This window comes from Nannobrachium achirus (genome assembly GCF_963921795.1).
Source record: "Nannobrachium achirus genome assembly, chromosome: 18".
Lineage (NCBI taxonomy): Eukaryota > Metazoa > Chordata > Actinopteri > Myctophiformes > Myctophidae > Nannobrachium > Nannobrachium achirus.
In genome coordinates this window covers 41298580-41321056 of record NC_137825.1, presented here as the reverse complement: position 1 = coordinate 41321056, position 22477 = coordinate 41298580, and the positions used below count along the sequence as shown (strand labels likewise).

At 43.6% G+C, this 22477-nt stretch overlaps 2 protein-coding genes across 2 annotated transcripts in view; one reads left to right on the top strand and one right to left on the bottom strand.

Moving 5' to 3' along the window:
• The window catches only part of LOC308303106 (integrin alpha-M-like), a gene marked incomplete at both ends in the record, with an annotated part of 45063 nt that extends 44396 nt beyond the window's left edge, over positions 1 to 667 (bottom strand). Inside the window, one exon of the mRNA XM_080747429.1 lies at positions 622 to 667. Coding sequence (XP_080603555.1) covers positions 622 to 667 — 46 coding nt within the window. The remainder of the gene's footprint in view (positions 1 to 621) is intronic.
• A 1188-nt stretch (positions 668 to 1855) lies between these two features.
• Positions 1856 to 22477, top strand: part of ryr2a (ryanodine receptor 2a (cardiac)) — a gene marked incomplete at both ends in the record, with an annotated part of 292426 nt that continues 271804 nt past the window's right edge. The window contains 1 exon segment of the mRNA XM_080747428.1: positions 1856 to 1906. Within this exon segment, the coding sequence (XP_080603554.1) occupies positions 1856 to 1906 (51 nt within the window).

Genomic DNA, 22477 nt, shown 5'->3' with positions numbered 1-22477 from the left:
TTAGTCCAACTCGTAGCGACTGCATGGCAAGACTACACTAGGCTAATCGAGCATTTTCTTCTGATTTGCCAGTTAGATTAGTCACCCGCTTTAGGGCCAGGACAGCCTTGACCGCTTTCTACAATTAAATGTTATAAATAGTGTGGAAAAACATTGAGCTTCAGAGTCTAGAAATGACAATTCTTAAAAGGTAAAATGACAGAAGTGTCATTACAGTCACTAGTGTATATCAAGTTACTCATTGCCATTTTTTCAAATGTACCCTACCCTTGGTGCAGAAAGTTAAATGTAATGTAGCATTCCTTTTAATTTAAATGGATACATTTGGAAAGTAACTTACATTATTATTGTTTATATACAGTGTTGTGTTTTGCACAAAAATAGCCTTAGTATATAAAGATCTGGGAGAACGTACTGGCCTGGGAGAACATACGCTTTCAGCGAGCCCACAATAGCCTTTCAGCGAGCCCACGTGTTGGTGTTATTTATATCAGTTCGCACTTGTTGGTGGTGATGTCACCAAGAACGCTGCTCCTCATTGGCTAAGGGCCCTGCTTTTGTACTGTCGGTCATTTTTTTGAGGAGAATAAACCTGATCTATAAAGCTTTGGTATAACATACTGGTCTCGCCTTTCAGCGAGCACACAATTAGGAACACATCGCACATTGTGGCCAGACAAACCTTTTCAGTCATGAGATTATATTTAGCTTTAATCCATGATACATCTTGCCTCCATTAGTGCAATGTACTACATTTCTGGTGTGGAATTTCTAGGCCTATAACATAACTGTAAAGGGCACCCCAAAATCCCCAAAGGCATACGGGAGGATTTGTACTTTACTCAAGTAAAGTGCAAATACCTCAAAAGTGTACTTGAGTAGGCTACAGTACTTAAATAAATGTACCTAGTTACTTATACATCACTGTGCTGCATGTATCCCTATCTGCTGCATGTATCCCCATCTGCACTGCATTTATCCCTAGTTGTACTGCAACTCTGTGCACTGCAGTCCCTGTTGCTGCTAACCCCCACCATTGGCCTGGAGAGGGAGTCGACTACCACAACTCTGTCTCCTCCAATACACATGCATGGAGTCATGCTCTTCACCTGACAGCTGGATGGAAATTCATTCTAAATCTAAAAGCTTTCATTATGGTGATATTGAGATGCTCTCTGCAGTGTGCTTATAAACCTACATGGCTCAAATGTTTAGGCTCATGTTACAAGCTTTTGAGTTCCATGGGAAATTATAAATATATAGGCCTACTGAGTTGGTCTGTTTAAGTTTGACATTTCTCTCCAGATTATTGATTTGGTGAGTTTGGTGAGCTTGAACTTGACAAATTTACATCTTGGTTTAAAAAAAAAAGAAAAAAAAAAGTAGACTTGTAAACACATACAATAATGGGTAAGGGTAATAATAATAATAATAATAATAATATGAGCAATAAAATAACGGAAAAAATCACATTCTATTTTATCCCGAATGAAGAAATGAGATACTCCATTTATTTTTTAGTTTCTGAGAAATATAGGCTACATCCTTTTTCTTCTTCTTCATCATCTTTGTTAAATGTTTTTTTTTTTTATCTGTTACTTTCGGCAAGCAACACCGTCCTACTCCAGACCACAGTATAATATAAATTGATTTACATCCACATTAATACACACCTGCGCAACCCCTCCCTCGGTGCGAGGATGCCGGCCAATCAGAGACGAGCACTGAGCGTTGGCTGACTTGGCTCTCGCCGCTAGGGCAGCGTGAACACACACGCACGCACGCAAACACACAGTCACACACACACACACACACACACACACACACACGCATCCCTCCCTTTCCACGGGAAACCATGGCCGAAGGAGGAGAAGGCAGCGAGGATGAAATCCAGTTCTTACGAACTGTAAGTGCTTTTTCTCTAATTATACTCTTTTACACGCGCCGACTCCCTTGTCGTTCGTGTGGCTGGATGTTGACGCTGCACAGCGTTTTGTCGCTCTTTTCTTGCCTTGATAAATGTATTGTTTTTAAAATATATTCACACATCGTCTGGGAGTTTACCGCAAGCTGCGACAAGAAGCGCATTATTATACCACGCTGACAGCTTTAGCCCGCTCTGTCAGCCCACAAGGCATTTATTAGTCATTATTATTATGTCCGCATCATGCTGCTGACAGATGGCCGGTGGAATTCATAACACCCGGCCGTTATCACCTGAGCAACGGCTGTCTCTCGCATCTTCTTGGATGCTGACTGAGTGACAAAGGACTGAGAAATAGAGCTCAGCTCAGTGTGGGCTGTTAAATCTAAATGCAATGTGTATAACAGCAGTAGTGGTAGACTGGTAGTAGTAGTAGTAGGGCTATTTGTGAAATAAAGAGGGGAAAATAGAAAGTCAATCTTAGAGGACCGGGGGTAGCCTAATCTTCTTGGAGGAGTCAACAGTTTAATTCGGAGTGCAGTTTGCGCTGTGTACTGGATAGCCAATAGAGTTGAAATGTTGCGTGTGTGTGTGTGTGTGTGTGTGTGTGTGTGTGTGTGTGTGTGTGTGTGTGTGTGTGTGTGTGTGTGTGTGTGTGTGTGTGTGTGTGTGTGTGTGTGTGTGTGTTTTGGGGAGTGGATTCGGGGCGCAGTGCAGTGCAGACTGCCTACACAAGAGGAGAGAGAGAGAGAGCGAGAGAGAGAGAGAGAGAGAGAGAGAGAGATGCAGTGGGCTATAGGCGACTATAGGCAGTGCGACTGGCCATGCATAGGAATAGAGCTGGGTCTCTGCAACAGACACTGTTCAGTCACTAATCACCAGTTTATCACGCAAATGAAACGCCCACACAAATTCACACCTTTTACACAAGTGTCCTCTCAAAATCTTTCAGCCCAGTGTAATCGGTTGTGGCTGCAGGTGACTCACTGTCTATAGCCTAGGAGACAGGTGTCCTATTGGACATAATGTTTCTGTTATAGTATAAGAATGTGGTCGAGGAGGTTGAGATTGTTCTACGTAAAAAACAATGAATGATGGTTCTGCTTTTGCAACCCTTCTCAGTATAGTCACATGAGAAAAGTATTTGAAAACCTATACAATGTCCTTGGCCGCAGTGTGCGTGTCTGTCCTTACTGTATGCACTGTTAGTTTGCAATTTGCCTCCAGTGCACCAATATCACCAAGACATTCCTGTATGTTTGACAGGCGGATATGATCAATTGTATTGCTGTGGGTTGGCTTATTGCTTCTCTATTGCACCCGTCCATGGTTTCCCTCCTCTGCACTCATACATAGTATACAGTACATTGTATTCAGTGTACGCTAACTCTGGTCACTCGAGCTGCTCACACTTTCATGTTTTCCATTGAGCCAACTGACAACATGGAACAGTTACAGTATCATTACTGTGGGGAGTGGAGATCTTGGTCCTGTATTGCAGCGGTGCATCCATATCCACTGTCCAGGCATCATATGCCTCACATACAGTAGCCTTTCATGGTCTGTTTGCACTGTAAATGAAGTCCTGTTGACATCATACATTGTAAATACTGTGAAACTCTGTGTGTGTGTGTTACAAAATTCCCAACATTTGTCACTTAAACACATTTTGCTGTATTGAATATACAGTAGGCGTATTTAATTTGCCAAATTATGATTTGTGTTTCTGATCTTGACCCCTAACCCCAGCTTCCCCCTATTCTCGGGGGGAACATTTGGCAGAAATAGCCGGTCTACAAGCTTGCCTTGCAACGTGTCGCGTTGTGTCGCGATGTGAGTTTGTAGATGTGCTATTTCTGCGGAAGAGAGATTCAGTGCAGAGACTCAGTCACAGTGTGTTGGTGAACCTGCAGGTTCAGCTTGGGACCATCGCATCTGCAACAATGTATGTGACGTCATCTTTCACATCATCGGTTGAAGAGTTGGTTTGATAAAATCTCATATAAGTAGGCTACAGGTGGGAAGTCACTTAAACGCAGCAGTAGGCTTAAATCTAATGTCACTCTGAATGGCGCATAGATAAAAATGGTTAAAGGGCATTGAACACAACATGATGTGTTCACTGCTCTTCTGCAGGTCACCAGTCACATGGTGTAGACTAGACTCCCACTGAAGCCTATTTATGTCCTTTAAGTGTTCTTTATCTCTATGCTATTGTGAGTAACATGAAATGTACTTCTCTAAGTAGCTTACCACCTTTCCTTATCTATCTATTTTGGCCTTTTGGGAGCCCTTTTCTTTATCACTTCATGGGTGTATCATGGGTGTATCAATGTGCTGAATATATATTGAAATATAGGCTGAAATAGAGGATTCCGGCTGTCATAATCGATCATGTTGTCATCCATAGAATTGACCGACCTGCTATCCCCCTGAGGTGGCATCGTTGATTTCAATCCCGTGCTGTCAATTGTTTTGAAAGTCACTACTAGCCTATACTTTTGAAATGGCTGGGACATTTGATATTGGAGCAACACTTCAACCAACTAAGTCAAAGTAACGTCTAGCTGGAAATATGCTTTATAGAGGAGATGACTGTCCTCAGAGCGCGTCCACATTATTCAGCAGTCTGCACGCACTTTATCTGATCGAGCTGTTGTCTGATGGTGCTGCTGCCTACCTGCTATATGAGCCGTGCCATTGATCTACGATGTGTGTGTTCAGCTGGTGGTGGCTGCTGGTGAAGTGTCACCGTCGTCTCTATTGTTTTGAAAATCGCACATGATGCGGCCGTCAATACCGGGGCCAACTCTCTGGCTCCCCGCCCAGTCAAAGAGAACGTGGTTTCGAATTACGCCGCTCATTTCCTACGGAGAACACAAACCCCACCCCCACCCCCACCCCACCCCACCCCCACCCCCACCCCACCCCACCCCCTTCTTCTGCTCTCTACTTGCTTCTATCTGCTGTTGCCTGCAGGTATGTTGGCATATTTTCCCTGAATGTTCACCTATTAGGACATTACCAGAATAGGTACACTAGGGTTCATGTGGTTAAAGGCCATTACCGATCTTCTCCTTTCTCTTTGTTTCTGTTTTCTCTTCTTCTGTCACTTTTCCTCTTCTACTATCCCCCAAACTCCCATTGTCTCCACCTGCGTTTCCACAATCCTTTACTCCCCTTCATTTTACATTTTTCCTCATCTACTCCCTCCCCTCTTTCTTGTTCCTCTCGCCCTCCTCTCCCCCCTTTCTCCTCTCCCTCTCTCTGATCTTGCAGCACCTCTTGTAAATTGCAATTTGAATAAAGATCAATACATGATTACTCCTGTCTGCTGATGTCTCAACACAAAGCAAACAGCAGGGGAGAAGGAGGTCTCTCTCTCTCTCTCTCTCTCTCTCTCTCTCTCTCTCTCTCTCTCTCTCTCTCTCTCTCTCTCTGTCCATCATCTACCATAGCCTCTGCAGACAACACTTTGTTGATATTTAATTATTCCGTAGCCCTCCAGAGACTCACAGGGGAAGTCTGGCCCATGGCCTTTCTGCCATAACAGTTTCTTTATGCATCCATCCCTCTCTTCAATGAATACTACAGATAAGCAATTTAATAAAACCACGTAATTTCCTTATCTGGAAACCAATTTGCTTGTGGTTCTAGCGCTTTATATTTCCTTTCAATTGTATTAATCTATGATGTGATGGTACTTGCTGTCATCTGTTGTTGTTTTCACCAGCTTGCAAAGCTGGCCGGTCTACAGACAGCCCTCTCCGGGGTGCTTTCTCATTTTCCTGTCACAATCCTGTCACTTTCTCATTGGCTGGCGCTGTAGCCAATGAGGAGGGCGTTAATGTCCTGTCTGTTGTCACGGTTTTGCTCCTCCAGACTATGGGATCGATAGACCTGGTCTACAGATCGCTCTGTCTGGGGTGCATGTTTACGTTATGTCTACATGCAGAGGAGAACGTAATTTCCATAATGTTCCACCGCAATATAAACACTTTCCCTGTGAGCAACACCTCACAAATGCCCCTCTCTCACGCACGCTCATTCTGTCTGGTAATGGTTTCGGATCTCAATGGAACAATAGGTCTAAGCTGCAGGACTCATCCCAAGAAGGCATCATGTTGACGTTTGTAAAATAAAAGGGAACATTTTGGAAATATTATTTTCCGTGACACAAAGAGGTTCGAAGTGAACCTCGAGTCAACTGAACTGAACCGAACCAGTGCATTATTGCCTAGCCCTAGTTAGTAATGCTCCATTGCTTTTTAAATCTATTTCAGAACTGCATGGGGAGCCCCCTGTTACTGAACACTCAATAGCAATGATTATTATCAGAAAATAGTTCTTCAACCTTTTAACAAAAAACCTCCCCGGCTAGTCCACAAGGCACAAGCCGGTATAAAAGGACTGGGTCATTTCTAGTTAGTGTATCTTACGGAATGACAGAGGTTCTGACTTGTCAGGGGTATACAGTAGTCTTGACCAGGGGTTCAGTTCTCATTGGTGTGTGGATTAAAGTCCTACATGTATGTAGTATAATAATGACAATATGACACCTCTTGAATTAAAGTTATAATTATTGTTGTTTTTCTCCCAATTTAGTCAACTTCCCCCACATGTATTATTGTATTATTATTGTAATATTGTACCAGTCTCCCAAGACACCCTAAGGGCGAGAAGCGGCCTTTTGCACACATCCGCCTGGGTGACAGCAGACTGCTAGGCGAGCGCTGGCGCTTTGGCATGGGATCAAGTTTTAACCAAAAAAATGCACAGACCTGGTTGGTTGTTTAAGTTGGTTGTCAAAATGTGGCCATATTTTCCCAAATATGGAGACGACTGATGTCTGACACCATGGCATAGATGTTTGATGTCATAAACCACATGAGACTGACACAATTATGTCCAATATATGGGCATTCCCAGATATGGGCTTAATATTGATCTCCATATATGGGCATAAAAGGGACAAGGACAGAATTAATTTCCAAGTGTGACTATTGATGACACCAGGGATCTCCATAATATGGAGATCCCTGGTGTCATCAATAGTCACACTTGCAAATGTATTCCCATATATTATGGGAATAAAAGGGACAAGGACGGAATTCATTTGCCAATGTGACAATCGATGACATCAGGGGTCTCCATATATGGGCATAAAATTGATTGTCTGATGTCAGACGTCATAGACGTCATAGGTCTATGATGTCAGAATTCATTTGCAACTTCATTGTGATATCAGAACAGGTCAGCTACAGTATATCCTTCTACTGAGCTTGGATGAGGTGTCACGCACTGTGACGCACGTGCAGGATCTGGAGGTTTTTATAGTAAATTATTACATGTGACTGTGTAGTCCCTGTAACTACCTAAACCATACATGAGCAACTGGTGGCCCGGGGGCCACATGCGGCCCCCACATTCACTTAATGCGGCCCGCAGGTTAATACCGGAATACTGATATATTGAGGGTTAGGGTTAGTGGTAACCATTGATTTCAGCTGTAAAATTATAAACATGACCTGCGTTAATTCCGTCAGTCTATATTAGTAGCTTAATGACTAGTATAGTAGTATTAAAATGTATTTTTTTTATGTCCAATGTATTTATTTGTATTTAACGCTTCCAGTGCCAGCCCCTAGATGGCGCCGTTGGAATGCCAGACTTTCTCCCATAGGCGAGCGCTTCAGCATCCAGGGGCTCACGTTGCAGTGACGCGCGTGCTCACGTTCGTGCACATCATGGAAAGGTCCCGGATGTTAATGCTAACAGAATAGCTATTCCCATCTAGTCATTTTAAAGATAATTTTTAGGCGATTTCGCCGTAAATAAACCTCGGCGCGCATCTCTAAAAACACAATCCAGAGATATGGGCCTCCAAAGATGTGGTTTTTCATTGGATTCGGCGGCAATTCGCGGCTACGTTCGCGGCTCACGGCCGGCATGGCTTCCCCAGGATTTGGACCACTGGATTTTACATTTAGGCCCAGGCTTCAGAAGGCCTCGGATCATTTTATTCATTTCATTAAATTAAATAGGCACACTGGACTACGTTCCGGAAGCGGCGCTGAACATTTGGTGAACATTGGGGGTCTCAAAAATGTATTTTAAACCATTTTTAATGGAATATATCTTCGGACCATGTAAAATGGCTAGCTGGCTAGCGTAGGACGAGCCAGGACCACCCACGACTATACAAGCAGCTCAGGGTAAGTCAATTAATAAAAAAAAAATTGTATTGGACTGAAAATATCCCGAACATGTTCGGGATAGGCACTAAATGAGTTAAGTTCATAAAGTTAACATGAATAATAACTAAATGTGTTTGAAACTAATTCAAAATGTTACATTTCAGGATTCCAATTCAAAAATAACAAAAAATAATTCAGGATTCCTATTAAAAAGAAGCAAAAATAGCCGATCTACAAGCTCAAAACAAAGTCTTGAGCTTGTAGATCTGCTATTTTTGCTTATTTTGTATGAGATACTAGAATGGCAAAGTATAGGACGTAGCAATATGCAATGTGGCCCTCTGGAGTGAAGGTGGAAATATAGTGGCCCTCACCTCGCCATCATCAAAGTTGCCCACCCCTGGCCTAAACCCTACTCGTTGCTGTTGGGGAAGGTGTAGAATATAGATGTGACTGCTCCGGTACACATGGAGTCACGCGTAGAGTCACCAGCCGCTTCTCCTCACCGGGAGGGTGTGTTCTTTGATGCAGAACACACTGTCCCTCCCGCTTCCGCTCCCTGCTGAACAGGTGCACTGACCCACCTGGAGGAGACGCTAATGTAGTTCAGGGTTCCCACGGTCATGAAATTCCTGAAAATATTTTGAAATTAGAAAAATATTTTTCCAGTACTTGAAAAGTTTTGAAATTGATCAAGGGTCCTGGAAAGTCCTGGAAAGAAATAGCTACTTTTATTTTTGTTATGCCTGTCTTTGGGCATTGCACATACAGTAGGAGTAAGCAACTTGTTATTGCGCTGAATTGTTGTTTTATTGTTGTTGTCGGGTGTATACCTTCTGTGTCCAAAACCATTCGTTTTGCATTTATCACGCCTCGCAGTGCGAGGCGTTGTGTGCTTGTAGATCGGCTGTTTTCACTACTTTTGTGCGACGGCCTTGTATGATGAAGCAGGGCTTTACTTTGCGAAAGAACGTACACATTTTAAACTGGGAGATACAAGGTTTCCACCCGACAACAACGATATAGTCCTGGAAATTGGGTTAAATATTCTGGAAACGTTTTGGAAATGCATTGGGAAAAATGTGTGGGAACCCTGGTAGTTACATAATCACAATTATTACATCATTCACCTAATCGTGGTTATTTGAGATAATCGCAATTAGTTTTGACATAATAGTCATAATCATATGCATGTTGAAAAATCTTTATATTTTCAAACGTTTTCTTTTTCTTGGTCAGTATACATTATATTGACAAATAATGGGGAGAGAGAGAGATGGGGAGTGACCCGCAGCAAAGGTCGTCGGGATTGGGATTCAGACCTGCGACACGCTGTCAGGCTCCTTGCAGCCTAGGTGCCTGGACCACTGCACCAAAGGTCCAGGGTAACAAAAATAGAAATTCCCTCTTGTCTCTCTTGTGAAATGTAGCTTTTGGTTCCGTTCAACTAGAAGAGTGCCATTATTACTACTATTCACATTACTCACACTTGTTTACAGAACCATTAACATCTAAATTGATGTCCATATTTCTATCGAAATGTAATAAAATCACAAAAAATAACAAATAGCAGCAGTACAAAAGTTTACTATAAAGCTGTACAGTATGCGACACACACACACACACACACACACACACACACACACACACACACACACACACACACACACACACACACACACATGTGCACACACACAGACACAAACGCACGACGTGGCCTTCTGGTGATTGTGGTTGTCTGTCCGCAGTGTATCTCACATTCCCAGACCTCTGTGGACACACACACACACACACACACACACACACACACACACACACACACACACACACACACACACACACACACACACACACACACACACACAGTAAAACTGATGATTAGCCCTCTTTCTCCATATGAAACTTTAATGACTTCCCTCCCAGTTACATAAATGTTATGTCTTCGCTTAGCGATGATTTCTTTTTTCTTGTACCATCTATCAGCACAACACTCAGCCCTGAGCACGCGTGCGTGCGTGCGTGCGTGCGTGCGTGCGTGCGTGCGTGCGTGCGTGCGTGCGTGCGTGCGTGCGTGCGTGCGTGCGAGCGAGTGCGTGTGACACTTTGATCTTCCCCTATCAGTTGTTCTGTGTTCTCCTCAAGGCCCTGGTCATGTATTAGTTACTGAGTAAAAATAGCAGGAAGAAAATCAGTGCTTGAAGGTTTTCGTGCAACATTTACCACGGGTAGGGATTATGATAGTTTGCCAGCACCATCTGAGGCCACTGTAGACAAGGCCACACACACACTGCTGTGTGTGTGTTTGAGGACAATCTTCCTGACTCCTCACAAGGGGGTGGGCGATATGGTGATAATTATCGTTGAGACGATACAATGTCTCCACAATATATATATATATAGTATATATTGTGATACAATGAGGGAGCCTTGTAAAAAAATCCTGTTGAATTGTTAATACAGAGATTCATTGAAGAATTCATTTAAATCTGCATTTTGCTCTAAATCAGTAGTTCTCAAACTTTAAAATGTCATGGTCTCCACTTAACTCAGAGTTACATACTTGTAAAGTTCAATTTAGACCTCCCAAAAGGAACCCAGAGAGTCTAGTTTTTGTCAAGTAACTTGAAAAATAACCCTAAAAACCAACGTGAAAAAGAATCGTGATAAAATCGTGTATCGTGATACAGCTTGGGAACATATCGTGATATTGTATTTTTCCATATCGCCCACCCCTACAAGGGATTACACTACAGAGAGTACAGAGAGTGTGAGAGCTGGCCAGTCGTGCGTTGAATGGTCACCATGAGCAGTCTCTTGTTGCCAAAGAAACTCAACTCAGCCATATGGCTGCTGTGGATGGTTTCGGTAGACATTTGTGGCTGAGGAAACCATGCAGTTTATTCTTGCGCAAAGGAGTCAAAAGAGCAGAAAACAGCGGCATTCCAAGGTTCACAAACTGGCTGCGTACCAACAAGGGTGAGGCATGCCAGCAGCGACTGCCGTGTGCTTAGCCAACTCCCTCCCCACACCGTCAGGAAATCCCAGTGGGACTGCCGTTTGGTTGGCCTGTGCAGTACCTCGTTGACAGTGATGTTAATCTATTCTTTTTAAATGAAAATGCTTATCTAATGCCCAATGCCTTTTAAATTGAATAAGACTATGGGTATTTGACAAACAAATTAACGCCCAGCAAACCAATGACGAATGTCCAAGTGATGATTTCTCTCTCAAAGAGAAATGTCACTTCTAAGCCAATTAAGAATAATTGCAAGCATCAGTGGGTATTATGTGAGTGTGTTTGAAAATGCAAATACAGCTTTCACATCAAGTTGAGACAATCTGTCTCTGTCTGTACTGGACTATACAGGCTTGCCTGGAGTGCCAAGTCTCCAAAGGCACCACGCCACTTTGTAGCCCCTATGAAATATAATAATTGCCACCAGACTGGCCTTAATCAGACTCATACTGCGCTGATGTTCTCCTGAGAAATGGCGCCCCCCTAAGGTAGCATTTTTCTATGAGGCACAGCATCACATGTGACAGCCTCACAGCTCCCTGCAGTGAGTGTAAACAAAGCCATGCAACTTAACATGACTGCCAGTGGAGAAACGCAAAGTTTGGATTTTATTAGAATGCACAAGATAATGGATATTACACTTAACACTTTTCCCTGTCAGAATGTCCCTACAATTTGCAGACAGCAAAGGTAAGACCTTATGTGCTTAAGAGATGATTTTCGTGGCATGATAAATATATTAGCAGGGCTCCTTGAGGGAGTTCGAGGGGGTCCCCAGCTAAATGATAGGAACCAAATGGACCCTTATGGGTATGTAACTCAGAGAGTGTACAAACGGAACCAAATAGAACCTAATGGGTAAGTAACTCAGAGTGTACTAATGGAACCAAATGGACCCTAATCGAACCAACTAGACCTGTTAGGGTCCATTTGGTTCCATTTGTACCCAAAATGTGGGCCCAAAAGCTAAGAAAAATGTCCCTCCGGGGGGTGCTGAATGCCAATCTCGCCTGGGGTACCCCAGGCGAGATTGGCACGTGCTAAATAGGCCAGGACCGACACTGCCATACAGTACATTTGCCCAGGATTGAGATGGCACGGCTTGACGGCTCGGTTACCGGAGGAGACCCGTAGCTGTCTGCACCCTCCCAATGACTACTGTAGGGACTAGCAGGGATACATCACTCGTAGAGTAGCAGGAGAATTGGCGTAATTCCTAAATTGGGAATATGAAGGGGAGACATTTTCTTTCTTGCGATGTCATTATGTATACCTGCCCCTGATTATTGTGACATTGAAAATTTCAATAAAAACATTTGAAAAGAAAAAAAATAGATGGCAAACACACTTTACAAGTAGGTTATGAGCACCTGTAGATATTCCCAAAATCGGTCTAAACCCATCCACAGGTCTGTTGTGAACATTGCTGCGAAGCCCTCTGCATAACGTGACTGCGAGCATGCACGCATGTGTGTGTTTGACAGAGTACTTTTTCCATTTTATACTAACCCAATGTTCTGTGTACTTTACCACAGCTAAGTATTGTGTGTTGTGTGTGTGTGTGTGTGTGTGTGTGTGTGTGTGTGTGTGTGTGTGTGTGTGTGTGTGTGTGTGTGTGTGTGTGTGTGCGTGCGTGTGTGTGTGTGTGTGTGTGTGTGTGTGTGTGTGTGTTTGTGTGTGTGTGTGCATTTCTGTCTGAAATAAAGTAGGCTATAGGTGTTACTGGTTTTACCAGTGTGGTCATGAATGTATTAATTGGTGGGAAAATCCTTCACACCACGGCAACCACAGGGGTGTGTGTGTACGTGTGTTTGTGCGAGTGCGTGTGGTTTTTGGCGGGTGAGGATGAGTGGTGGTGGCTGTGCTCTGGTGACTACCCTGCAGTGGATCGTTGATTTACGGAGCAATTAAGGAGGGAGGAGATGAGAGGTGGTGGTGGAGACAGGAGTGACTTCTTCTTGTGCTTCTCTCTCTTTCTTCTGGTTCATATCTCTCTCTCTCTCTCTCTCTCTCTCTCTCTCTCTCTCTCTCTCTCTTTCTCTCTCTCTCTCTCTCTCTCTGTGCTTACAGTATGGAATCCCTACATAGCATGTAGGGATTCGCACTGTGTGTCAGTGAGCGTGTATTAACTATACTACAGATTCGACATGGAGATCACTGATGTCATCAGTTTCACTAAACATGGTCGTTTTGTGCCCATATATGGAACTGATTTGTTTGCGCCTGAAGCCATGGCGACACATTGAGGTTAGACAACACATTCCATAATTGAGCGGTGCTAACCGCTCCTACGTCAGGCTTTGTGTGTAGCTCCCTATCACGAGTATGTCTGTATGAGCACAAGACTAATGTCACACAACGTCAATTATTGACCGTCACTAACGTCATAGAAAGTACGCAGAGATCGACATCACCACAGCTGATGTCACGGACAGAACAGCCCACACAAGGAGATATGCACTTGTGTCATGTTTGATACCATGCAAAGTTAGCACCACTCGTGCGTTTTGTTATATAGAGGATTACATAGCACACTAAATCTTCAGATGATAATACGGGATAATGTTCACCTGTCACTTAAGGGGAAATAACTTCTTAATATGAATATAGCTAATCAATAATAAGCTCCTCATTGTCTTCTTTCATCATTAGCAGACAGATGTTTGGTTAGAGCTTTGTATGGGCCTCCCAGTTGGATATACAGTAGTAAAATGGATTGATTCCCTTGTAGCAACAATGGTCATTCTTGATACTGATTGTGGATTCAGGGCCACTGCCTTCTGCAGACTATTGGCAGTCAGTGACTATTCACTGCAGGGCCTGCAGACTGGCGTTTTTGGTCCATTGTACACGAGTTTGCATACTATTATACAGACACACACGTACTGAGATGCAAATGCAGCAACATAGTAACATGCAAACAACTGCATCCTTACTATAATTAACTTCTTAATATTAAATGTACAATCTAAGCAGGTAATATGACAAGATGCAAACACACACATGCTCGCACAGTTGCACATGCACACACCCAACATGCACTCCAGTAATGGCAAATAGCAATTACACCGGTAGTCCAATAACATACTCGTTCAGTAGCATGCGTGTTTGGAGGTATTGATAATCAATATCTTTTCATCCTGTATAGAGCTACGTATGTAGGGCAGTCTTGAATCCTTTGCTGTCTCTGCAGTACACATACACACTCACACACTCACACACTCACACACTCACGCACGCACGCACGCACGCACGCACGCACGCACACACACACACACACACACACACACACACACACACCTTAGCCTTATCTATTGTGGTGGCCATGTCTTCAAATAGTATCTGACCACAGAGAGACTCACACTGCAGCAGAACTTATCTACTGTCCTGTCTCCTCTGCTGTCTCTGATTTTCAGGAGACACACACACACACACACACACACACACACACACACACACACACACACACACACACATTGACTGCTCTGTTCCATCCCGGTGTTCCGTCTCCTGCTATACCCTATTTGACGGCGATCCCCCAGAGTGTGTTTTGTGAGCTCGTGGCGCGTTTGAGTCAAGCTGAAGTTTATTAAGTGTTGTGTGTTTGTGTCTGTACATCTGAAACCAGGTCACCTCCTCCAGTACTGGGCGTTTGTAAACAATACGTACAGTACTGATGCTAAAAGATGAGTTATTGACCCTAACTTTAACTATTATTTCTGTGACAGTACATCCAGTGTTTTTATCCTATGATTTTTTGGAAGGAGCCAAAGTTCCAACATCTGTCTTTGTCCGTTTGTCCAACGTTTGTTGTACGCCCAGGGTCACATTGGCCAAGCTTTGCGGGATGCAAAGCTTCGCCTACATCTGGCCTACATCTTTGCACAAAGCGCCCAAAGTTTGTTGTACACCCAGGGTCACTAAACCTGAGCGTGTACAAATGGAACCAAATGGACCGTCACAGGTCCATTTGGTTCCAATTTATACTCTCATTTAGATTTAAACCCCAGCTCAATGGCCTTATACAGTGTCCACCCTGAGAATGGGGGGTCGTGGTTTGATTCCCCGGCTGGATCATAACAACGACTATAAAAGTGGTACCCAGTGCCTCCTTGCTTGGCACTCAGCATCAAGGGTTGTCTTGGGGTGACAACGCCTCGCGAGGTGCTGTGTCCTTGTAGATCGGCTACTTTCACTACTTTTGTTGCAACACTTTATGATGAAGTAGGGCTTTAATTGACCAAAAAATATACACAACTTGGAGATACGTTTCTGCCCGACAGTGACGAATCATGCTCCTGATCACATGGTTCAGGAAGCGTTGGTTCCCAAGGCTATTTAAGTGGTTATTCAGACTAATCTATTATGTTGATTATAACACATGCTTCTCGATTATTTGATTAATTTAAAATGGAATCGATAGGATAATCACCAAGAAGATTGTCCAAAGTTCAACATCACTTTAAACACACTGTATATTTTCCCTCCATTTTGTTTCCTGTTCTCTCTGTCTCCCTGTCTCTGTCTCTCTCTCTTCCTCGTTGTCTCTTCATACCACAGTCAGGCGGTTGACTGACCTCACGTACAATTAAAAAAGTGCAGGTCCCTGTTGAATAATTGAAAGCTGGTGGTCCGGCTGATTGGCTGATTCATTATTAATGTGCGTTAATGTCTGTTTAACACGCTGGGTAAAAGAGCTGGTCAGAGACTGTGGTCACGCACTGACTCCCGCAGACTGTGTGTGTGTGTGTGTGTGTGTGTGTGTGTGCGCACGTGTGCATGAGAGAGAGAGAGAGAGAGAGAGAAAGGTGTGCAACTGCACATGGTCCTGCAGTAGTCTATGTTGTGCACTCATTTATAGGTGACGATTGAATCGTCACTTGAATTATCGATCAATCGATCAGCAGAAATCTTTATTGGAGCATGTGTGTGCATGCATACGTGCATGCCTTTATGCATGTGTGGGTTTGTTTTTATGTGTGATCCCACAGCTGTCCTGTGACAGGAATGGCTGAGGGTTAGGGTTGGAGTCAGGAAGTGATGGATGGATGTAGCCTGATTTCAGACTCTGCGCTGGAGCTTGAGTCTGAAGTTGTCCCTATTCTATTTGATTTAAAAGGGGAGGGGATTTAAAATGTGAAATTCCCAATCACAAGAGATCTGGTGGGAGGGGTTGTGTTTGACTTGTGTACACAAAACATTCCCCCTCCCCCTGTATGACAGGCATCAAGTTGTTGTCTTTGTTGTTTCATTGATTAGAGAGAAGCACTAACGAGCTATTTACACTTGTATGGCTCAATCAATGACTGCAGTTCAGAACCCCTTTGAAGTTCAAAAGGAGCCCTCCCTCCACTGTTTCTGTTGATTTTCAAAAGTTAGACCCACCCCTCCTCCGTCTTGCATTGATTTCATTGGTCGCCAATGGTCGGTTTGCCAAGACACCGATAGAAAGAGACGCGTCATATGACAAAACCAGACCAAGAGAAGCAGTCCACTCAGAGAGTGGGCGGGTCTATTGGCTGGAGCCAGGCAAGGATGGATGTATGATAGAGGGACAGAGACCGCCCCTCCCTCCCTCCCTCCTCCTCTCATAGGATCACAGCAGAGGAGAGAGAGCGTAGGGAGAGACTTTGAACATCCTGCGAGCTTTGAACATGACCTTTCACAGGGATGGAAAGCGTTTGGAGAGAGAGAGAGTGAGAGACAAGCAGAAAAGACCCAGAGACCACCATGCAATGTAGCATTGTTTCTCAAACTTGTTTGTGATTAACACTTTTTATTGCTTTCAGTTTTTATAGACTTTTAAATGTCAAGGTCTCCCCATAACTCTGACAGTGTACACATGTTACAGAAGTGTATGGGTCAATTTAGACCCCCCTAAAGGAAGCCACAGAGTTCCTGGAATCCACTTTGACAACCACTGCAGTGTAGAAGTGGTTCACACAGTGACCAAATGGTGTCCCTTTTCTTTTGTATTTTTTTTTTCATGGTGTTGTCTCATTTTGACTTTGTCCCTAATGAATGGCTAGTACTGTACGTTTGGTGACCCACTGGGGGTCAAGTACTGCATGGTAAAACCCACTAGCAGCCCCTCGAGACGTGCCGCTCTGCCTCCTTGCACCCAACCGGAACGTTTGGCTAAAGGGGGTCACCGAAATCAGTAGGGTTCATCCTAAAAACTATCCACAGTTAGTGTCACTAGCTCAATGCTGTACACTTTCATTGTGCAACTTGTGTCACTATGATTAGGCTATGGCATCCTGGTTTGTTACATCCCCATGACATGTCATGCATACAGCGAAAACTGTGTCTGTCTGTCTGTGTGTGTGTGTGTGTGTGTGTGTGTGTGTGTGTGTGTGTGTGTGTGTGTGTGTGTGTGTGTGTGTGTGTGTGTGTGTGTGTGTGTGTGTGTGCGTGCGCGCGCACAAGCGTGCATGTGTGTGCTTGTGCACACAGCCTGTGTGCTTGCGTAGCAGTAGTTATTATTATTTTCTTATATAACATTAATATTACAAGGGAGACCTGGTCTAGAAAGGCAGCAGTAAACATAGTTGCAACACAGCAAAGAAAAATACATTCAGCAAAGTGTTATTGTTGATGATGGGGGCAGTTCAATGCCCAGGAGCCCTTAATCAGCCAGTTTCACGGCATTAGATATGTGCAAGTGGAAATGTTGGCCAGAGGTTGGCGCTACTGGGAGAAGGCCATGGCATCACCCAAAACCAGTAGGGTTCATCCTCCAGGGAGCATGCATGTACTCAGCAACTTGCATGGCGATCTGCCCTTTCAATCTGGAGATATATTTCAATCACATTTGTGACTCGACAGAAGTTCACAGGGTCACCGAAATCAGTAAGCGTCATCCTCCAGGGCAGGGGTTACCAAACTTTTTTGTCTCAGGGCACCCGATAAATATTTTTTTAATCCGAGGCACCCCTACATTATAATTTTCACTCACAGCACCTTATATTTATAGCATATCGTCGTTGTCGGGTGGAAACCTTGTATGTCCAAAACCGTTCGTTTTGTATTTATCATCTATAAAATGTACTAAACTAGTGAAAACAGCCGATCTACAAGCACACAACGCGAGTTTTATGCGACAGTCTTGTATGATGAAGCAGGGCCTTGCTTTACCAAAAGACGTACACATTTTGAAACATGGAGGTACGAGGTCTCTGCCCGACAGTGACGATATCTTAGTGATTATGTTGCGAGGAAAACGTTGAGATATAGCCATTTTGGTTAGAACTGAATGAAATTAACTTTGTACTTCAAGTTTAAAATGATACTAAATGTTTTTTCAAGTGTCCAAATAAAGTCCAAATAAATTCCAAATTCCGGCACCCCTGGACTGCAGTCACGGCACCCCAGGGTGCCCCGTCACCCACTTTGAAAACCACTGCTCCAGGGGACTGTGTGCTGTGTGTATCATGACAATCCAATCTCGTGTGCAAGTCATAATGTTCACCTCACAGACAGTGCAGGACGGCTTCCAAAATTAGCCCAGTTGGTCCCTGATTGACTCAGTTAAATATAGGGCTGCCCCCTAACCGGACTTGACCCGGACTTGGCCTACTGTACTCGTGCGCACTCTCTAATGACCTAGTGAGCTACAGCAGCATACGGTATATACCACAGGATGGAGAAACCCAGATGTATAGACAGAAGTGTAAAGTGGGCTGTCATAGCGCCACCAAGAGGTCAATTGTTTATAATTCTTTCCTGCAGGCGTCGATGGCCTAGTCAGTGGCCAAAGCGCATACCACATGAAGGCTCTAATGCAGCCTGGCCAGTCACAGGGTTGATACCCGAGCCTGACGGCCTTTGCTGCGTGTCACTCCCCGTCTCTCTCTCTCTCCCTGTTTACAATGTTCACTGTACTATCAAAATAAAGGCAGAAAAAATATATCTAATATTTCCTGCCTAGGACGCAAAACAATAGATAGATGCTCTGAATTCTGAACCAACCAAATGTAAAGTAAATCGAAGAAGTGTTTGAAGAAGTGAGAGTTGGAGAGTCGTCAGAAAGGGGAAGAAAGGACAGAAGAAGACAGATAAAGGAGAAGCTGGCGAAGAGAAAGAAACAGAACACATTCCGAATCAGAACATTCTGTACAATAGTAGAACAAGGATCACACATGGGAATAGAAGATCCAAGGTCAAAGGTTAAGCTGCTGAGTGAGAGCTATAAACTCTCCCTCACGCCCATGAGAAAAACCTGAGCTATTCTTCATGAATACCTTCCACATTAAAAGTTAACCAAAAAAAAAACATGTCTTTCAAAAAGGACAGGACTACTGTGAAAAATATGGTGACGAGGAAGATGAGACAGAGAATGGGTAAGAAATAAATATAACAGAGAGAGAGAGTGACAGAGCCATGGAACAGTCTCTCGTCCATTCATCAAAGTGCCCCACTGGCAGCCTGTTTAAAGTGCTGTTTGTATGCAGAGCAGGCCTGTGCTCATTGGCCAATCACTCACAAAAGGACCTATTACACATCAGAGATGTGGATGGAGGGCCCTAATGTCCATTATTTGTATTTCTTTCTTCTTTCCTTCTCTCCCTATAATTCTGGGGCGCTGGGAGGCGTGTTCTCTCCTCCGCGTCATCAGTGCCCGCCCATACCCTAGGTGGGGTTGGCAAAAGGGCCTTTCTGTATGGATTTTTGCATGTTCTCCACGTGTCCCCTTGGATATGTACCTACCCTCACAAAAAACATGCAGTAATCCTGGTCTCTATAGTGCCTCCCACCGCCTGATGGAGGGGAAAGGAACTGGTTGGAATAACGTGTTCCTTCCACACGCTACTACTTCCAACTGGGGAAACTGCCCCCCCCCCCCCCCCCCCCCCCCCTGTCAGGTGATAAGAAGCGGCTTGGAGTCCTCATGCATAGAAGGAAGCATGAGGTCACTCCGTTGCCCTCGCCAGGTTGGCAGAGGGAGTGTAACGCCTAGGATGACATTGAACAATTGGCACCGGGTGAAAAAAAGGGTTAAAAAAATTGCGGGATAAAAAAAAAAACACATATTTCACATATTTAATTAAATGTATACCAATCCTTCTGATGTGCACTGTGTCGCACAATTAGTACATAATAAATAAATAAAAATCTAGAATTGAACATGGATTTAAAGATCTTATCATATCTGTTTTCTTTCCATGCCCTTGTGTTTCTTATTTATTTCATCCACCATGTTGTTTTTACCATCATTTGTTGGCAGAATTCCCCTTAACTGTATTAGCTGGCACAGATATGCTGTAACACGGCGTCGGTTTCCTGCAGCCTGCATTAAATGCCAACTAGGCAGCCCAAGGTCAAGGCAAACATGTTTTGTGTGGCTAGACCAGCCAACGCTAATTCACAGGCCAAAGGTATACAGACACAGGTACCGTAGAGTAGGTCTGTTCACGGAGACAGTCACGTAGACAGGCCCATTAACAGTCAGTCAGTCAGTCAGTCAGTCAGATAGTTGGAATGATAGACAGACACATGCTGCTGACACGCATGCACGCACGCAAATGTGCGCATTGCACACACAGATGAGACGGAAGAAGACAGGCACACTTAAAACATGAGACAGCAGAAGAAAGAACAGGCAATTACTGTGGTCAGGAGGTCAGACAAGACACATTTTGACTTACAATGGCAGTCCCAGACTCTTAAAAAAAAAGAAAGAAAGGAGAAAATACAGTCATGGTTTTTAACCACCTTCAAGTCGGTGTCTTTATTTTGGTCATGTCATATAGACAAAAATGTTCAAAGAATGTACAGTAAGTTAAATCTTTTCTCAAGAATTAAAACAAATGAATCTATCTTGGACAATATTATGACAGTATTGGTCTTGCTTCACTTGACATCACAATATCTAATATAAACTGTAAGACGGAATTCATTTCCTAGCGGATTTCTTGTGATTGCGTCACTGCAAACACGCTTGCAATTTACCAGAATTGCTTTCTAGTTTCAGTGTAGATTTAAAAGTCCTCCTCCATTCAAAACAAGATGAATGGTTATTCATCTAGAAGGAGAGTCTTTCTCCTATTGGACCATGATAGTTTCATAGGATTGGTGACATCACACCAAGCCCCCAGGACCTTACAGCAGTGGTTCTCAACCTGTGGGTCGGAGACTAGGGACCCCCAGGGGGGTCGCCAAATTATTTTGGGGGGTCCCCAGATGATTAACTTAATGTGCAACATTGTTTTCTCACTCAACAGTAAACAAACCAACATGAAGTTTAAGTGCATAGAGGATGTCTCCCCATCCTAAAATGACAATTTGAGGACAATTTGAATACTGTACCTCTTGAATGACAAATTTAACCTTGGCCAAACTGTCAAATATTAGAGACATAAATTGTGAGGATTGTAAGCGTTGTAAGCATGTAAATCTGCTATTTTCACAATAGAACGTATACAAAATGTAATGTCTCAACTCTCGTCAGGGTGGGGAGGGTGGGGGGGTCCCAAGGGGGGTCCCAAGTTAAAATGTTATTATTTTGGGGGGTCGCGGCCTGAAAAGGTTGAGAACCTCTGCCTTACAGTACCAGGGTTGTCCAACTTCTGCTTCAACCAGCTGCCCTCCTGGTCCTGGGGGCTTGGTGTGATGTCCTATGAACCTATCATGGTCCAATAAGAGATCTCATGATTCATGAACGGATTCGGGTTTACATTTAACAATTGTTCCATATATTCATTAAAGAAATATATGGAAAAATGTAGGACACAGGCTTCTGCCGCTGTCAATTAGAGGAACTTATTAAGAAAAATATCAGGCTGTAACCCTAACCAGGCTGGTTCAGGCTTAAAAAAATGTATTGAGGTGTCTTGGGTTGGGTATGGTTGAGACTTTTTTTCTGGCTTTTCAGGCACTGATTAAAACTGTAGGTCCAATATGCAAATAAGCCACTTAATTTAACCGAAACCACTTTGCTTGGAGCAGCAGTGGAGGGTGGGGCACGAGGCATGTGATATTTGCATCTTAGAATATTTATAGCTTTCTCAATGAGGGGGAAAGCGTTGACCTGCATGCTTCCAGACCCTTTTCAGAGTTTTCATTATTATTATTATTTTCTACCATTTTAGTTGTTTTTTGAGCATTTATTTGACAGTACAGGTACAGTGTGAGAAAGGAAACACAGAGAGAGAGAGAGAGAGAGAGAGAGAGAGGTCAGGTCCATGCGGTACGCCACCTAACCACTCACCTAGTGGGTCACCCCCTGCAAAACATCATGTTAAACAAAAATGTTATCATTGCAGAGTATTTTTTTCATAGACTTAAAAAACGTGTCTAGAGGGGAACTTAAAAATCAAACCCATGTTTGAAGAGAGCAGT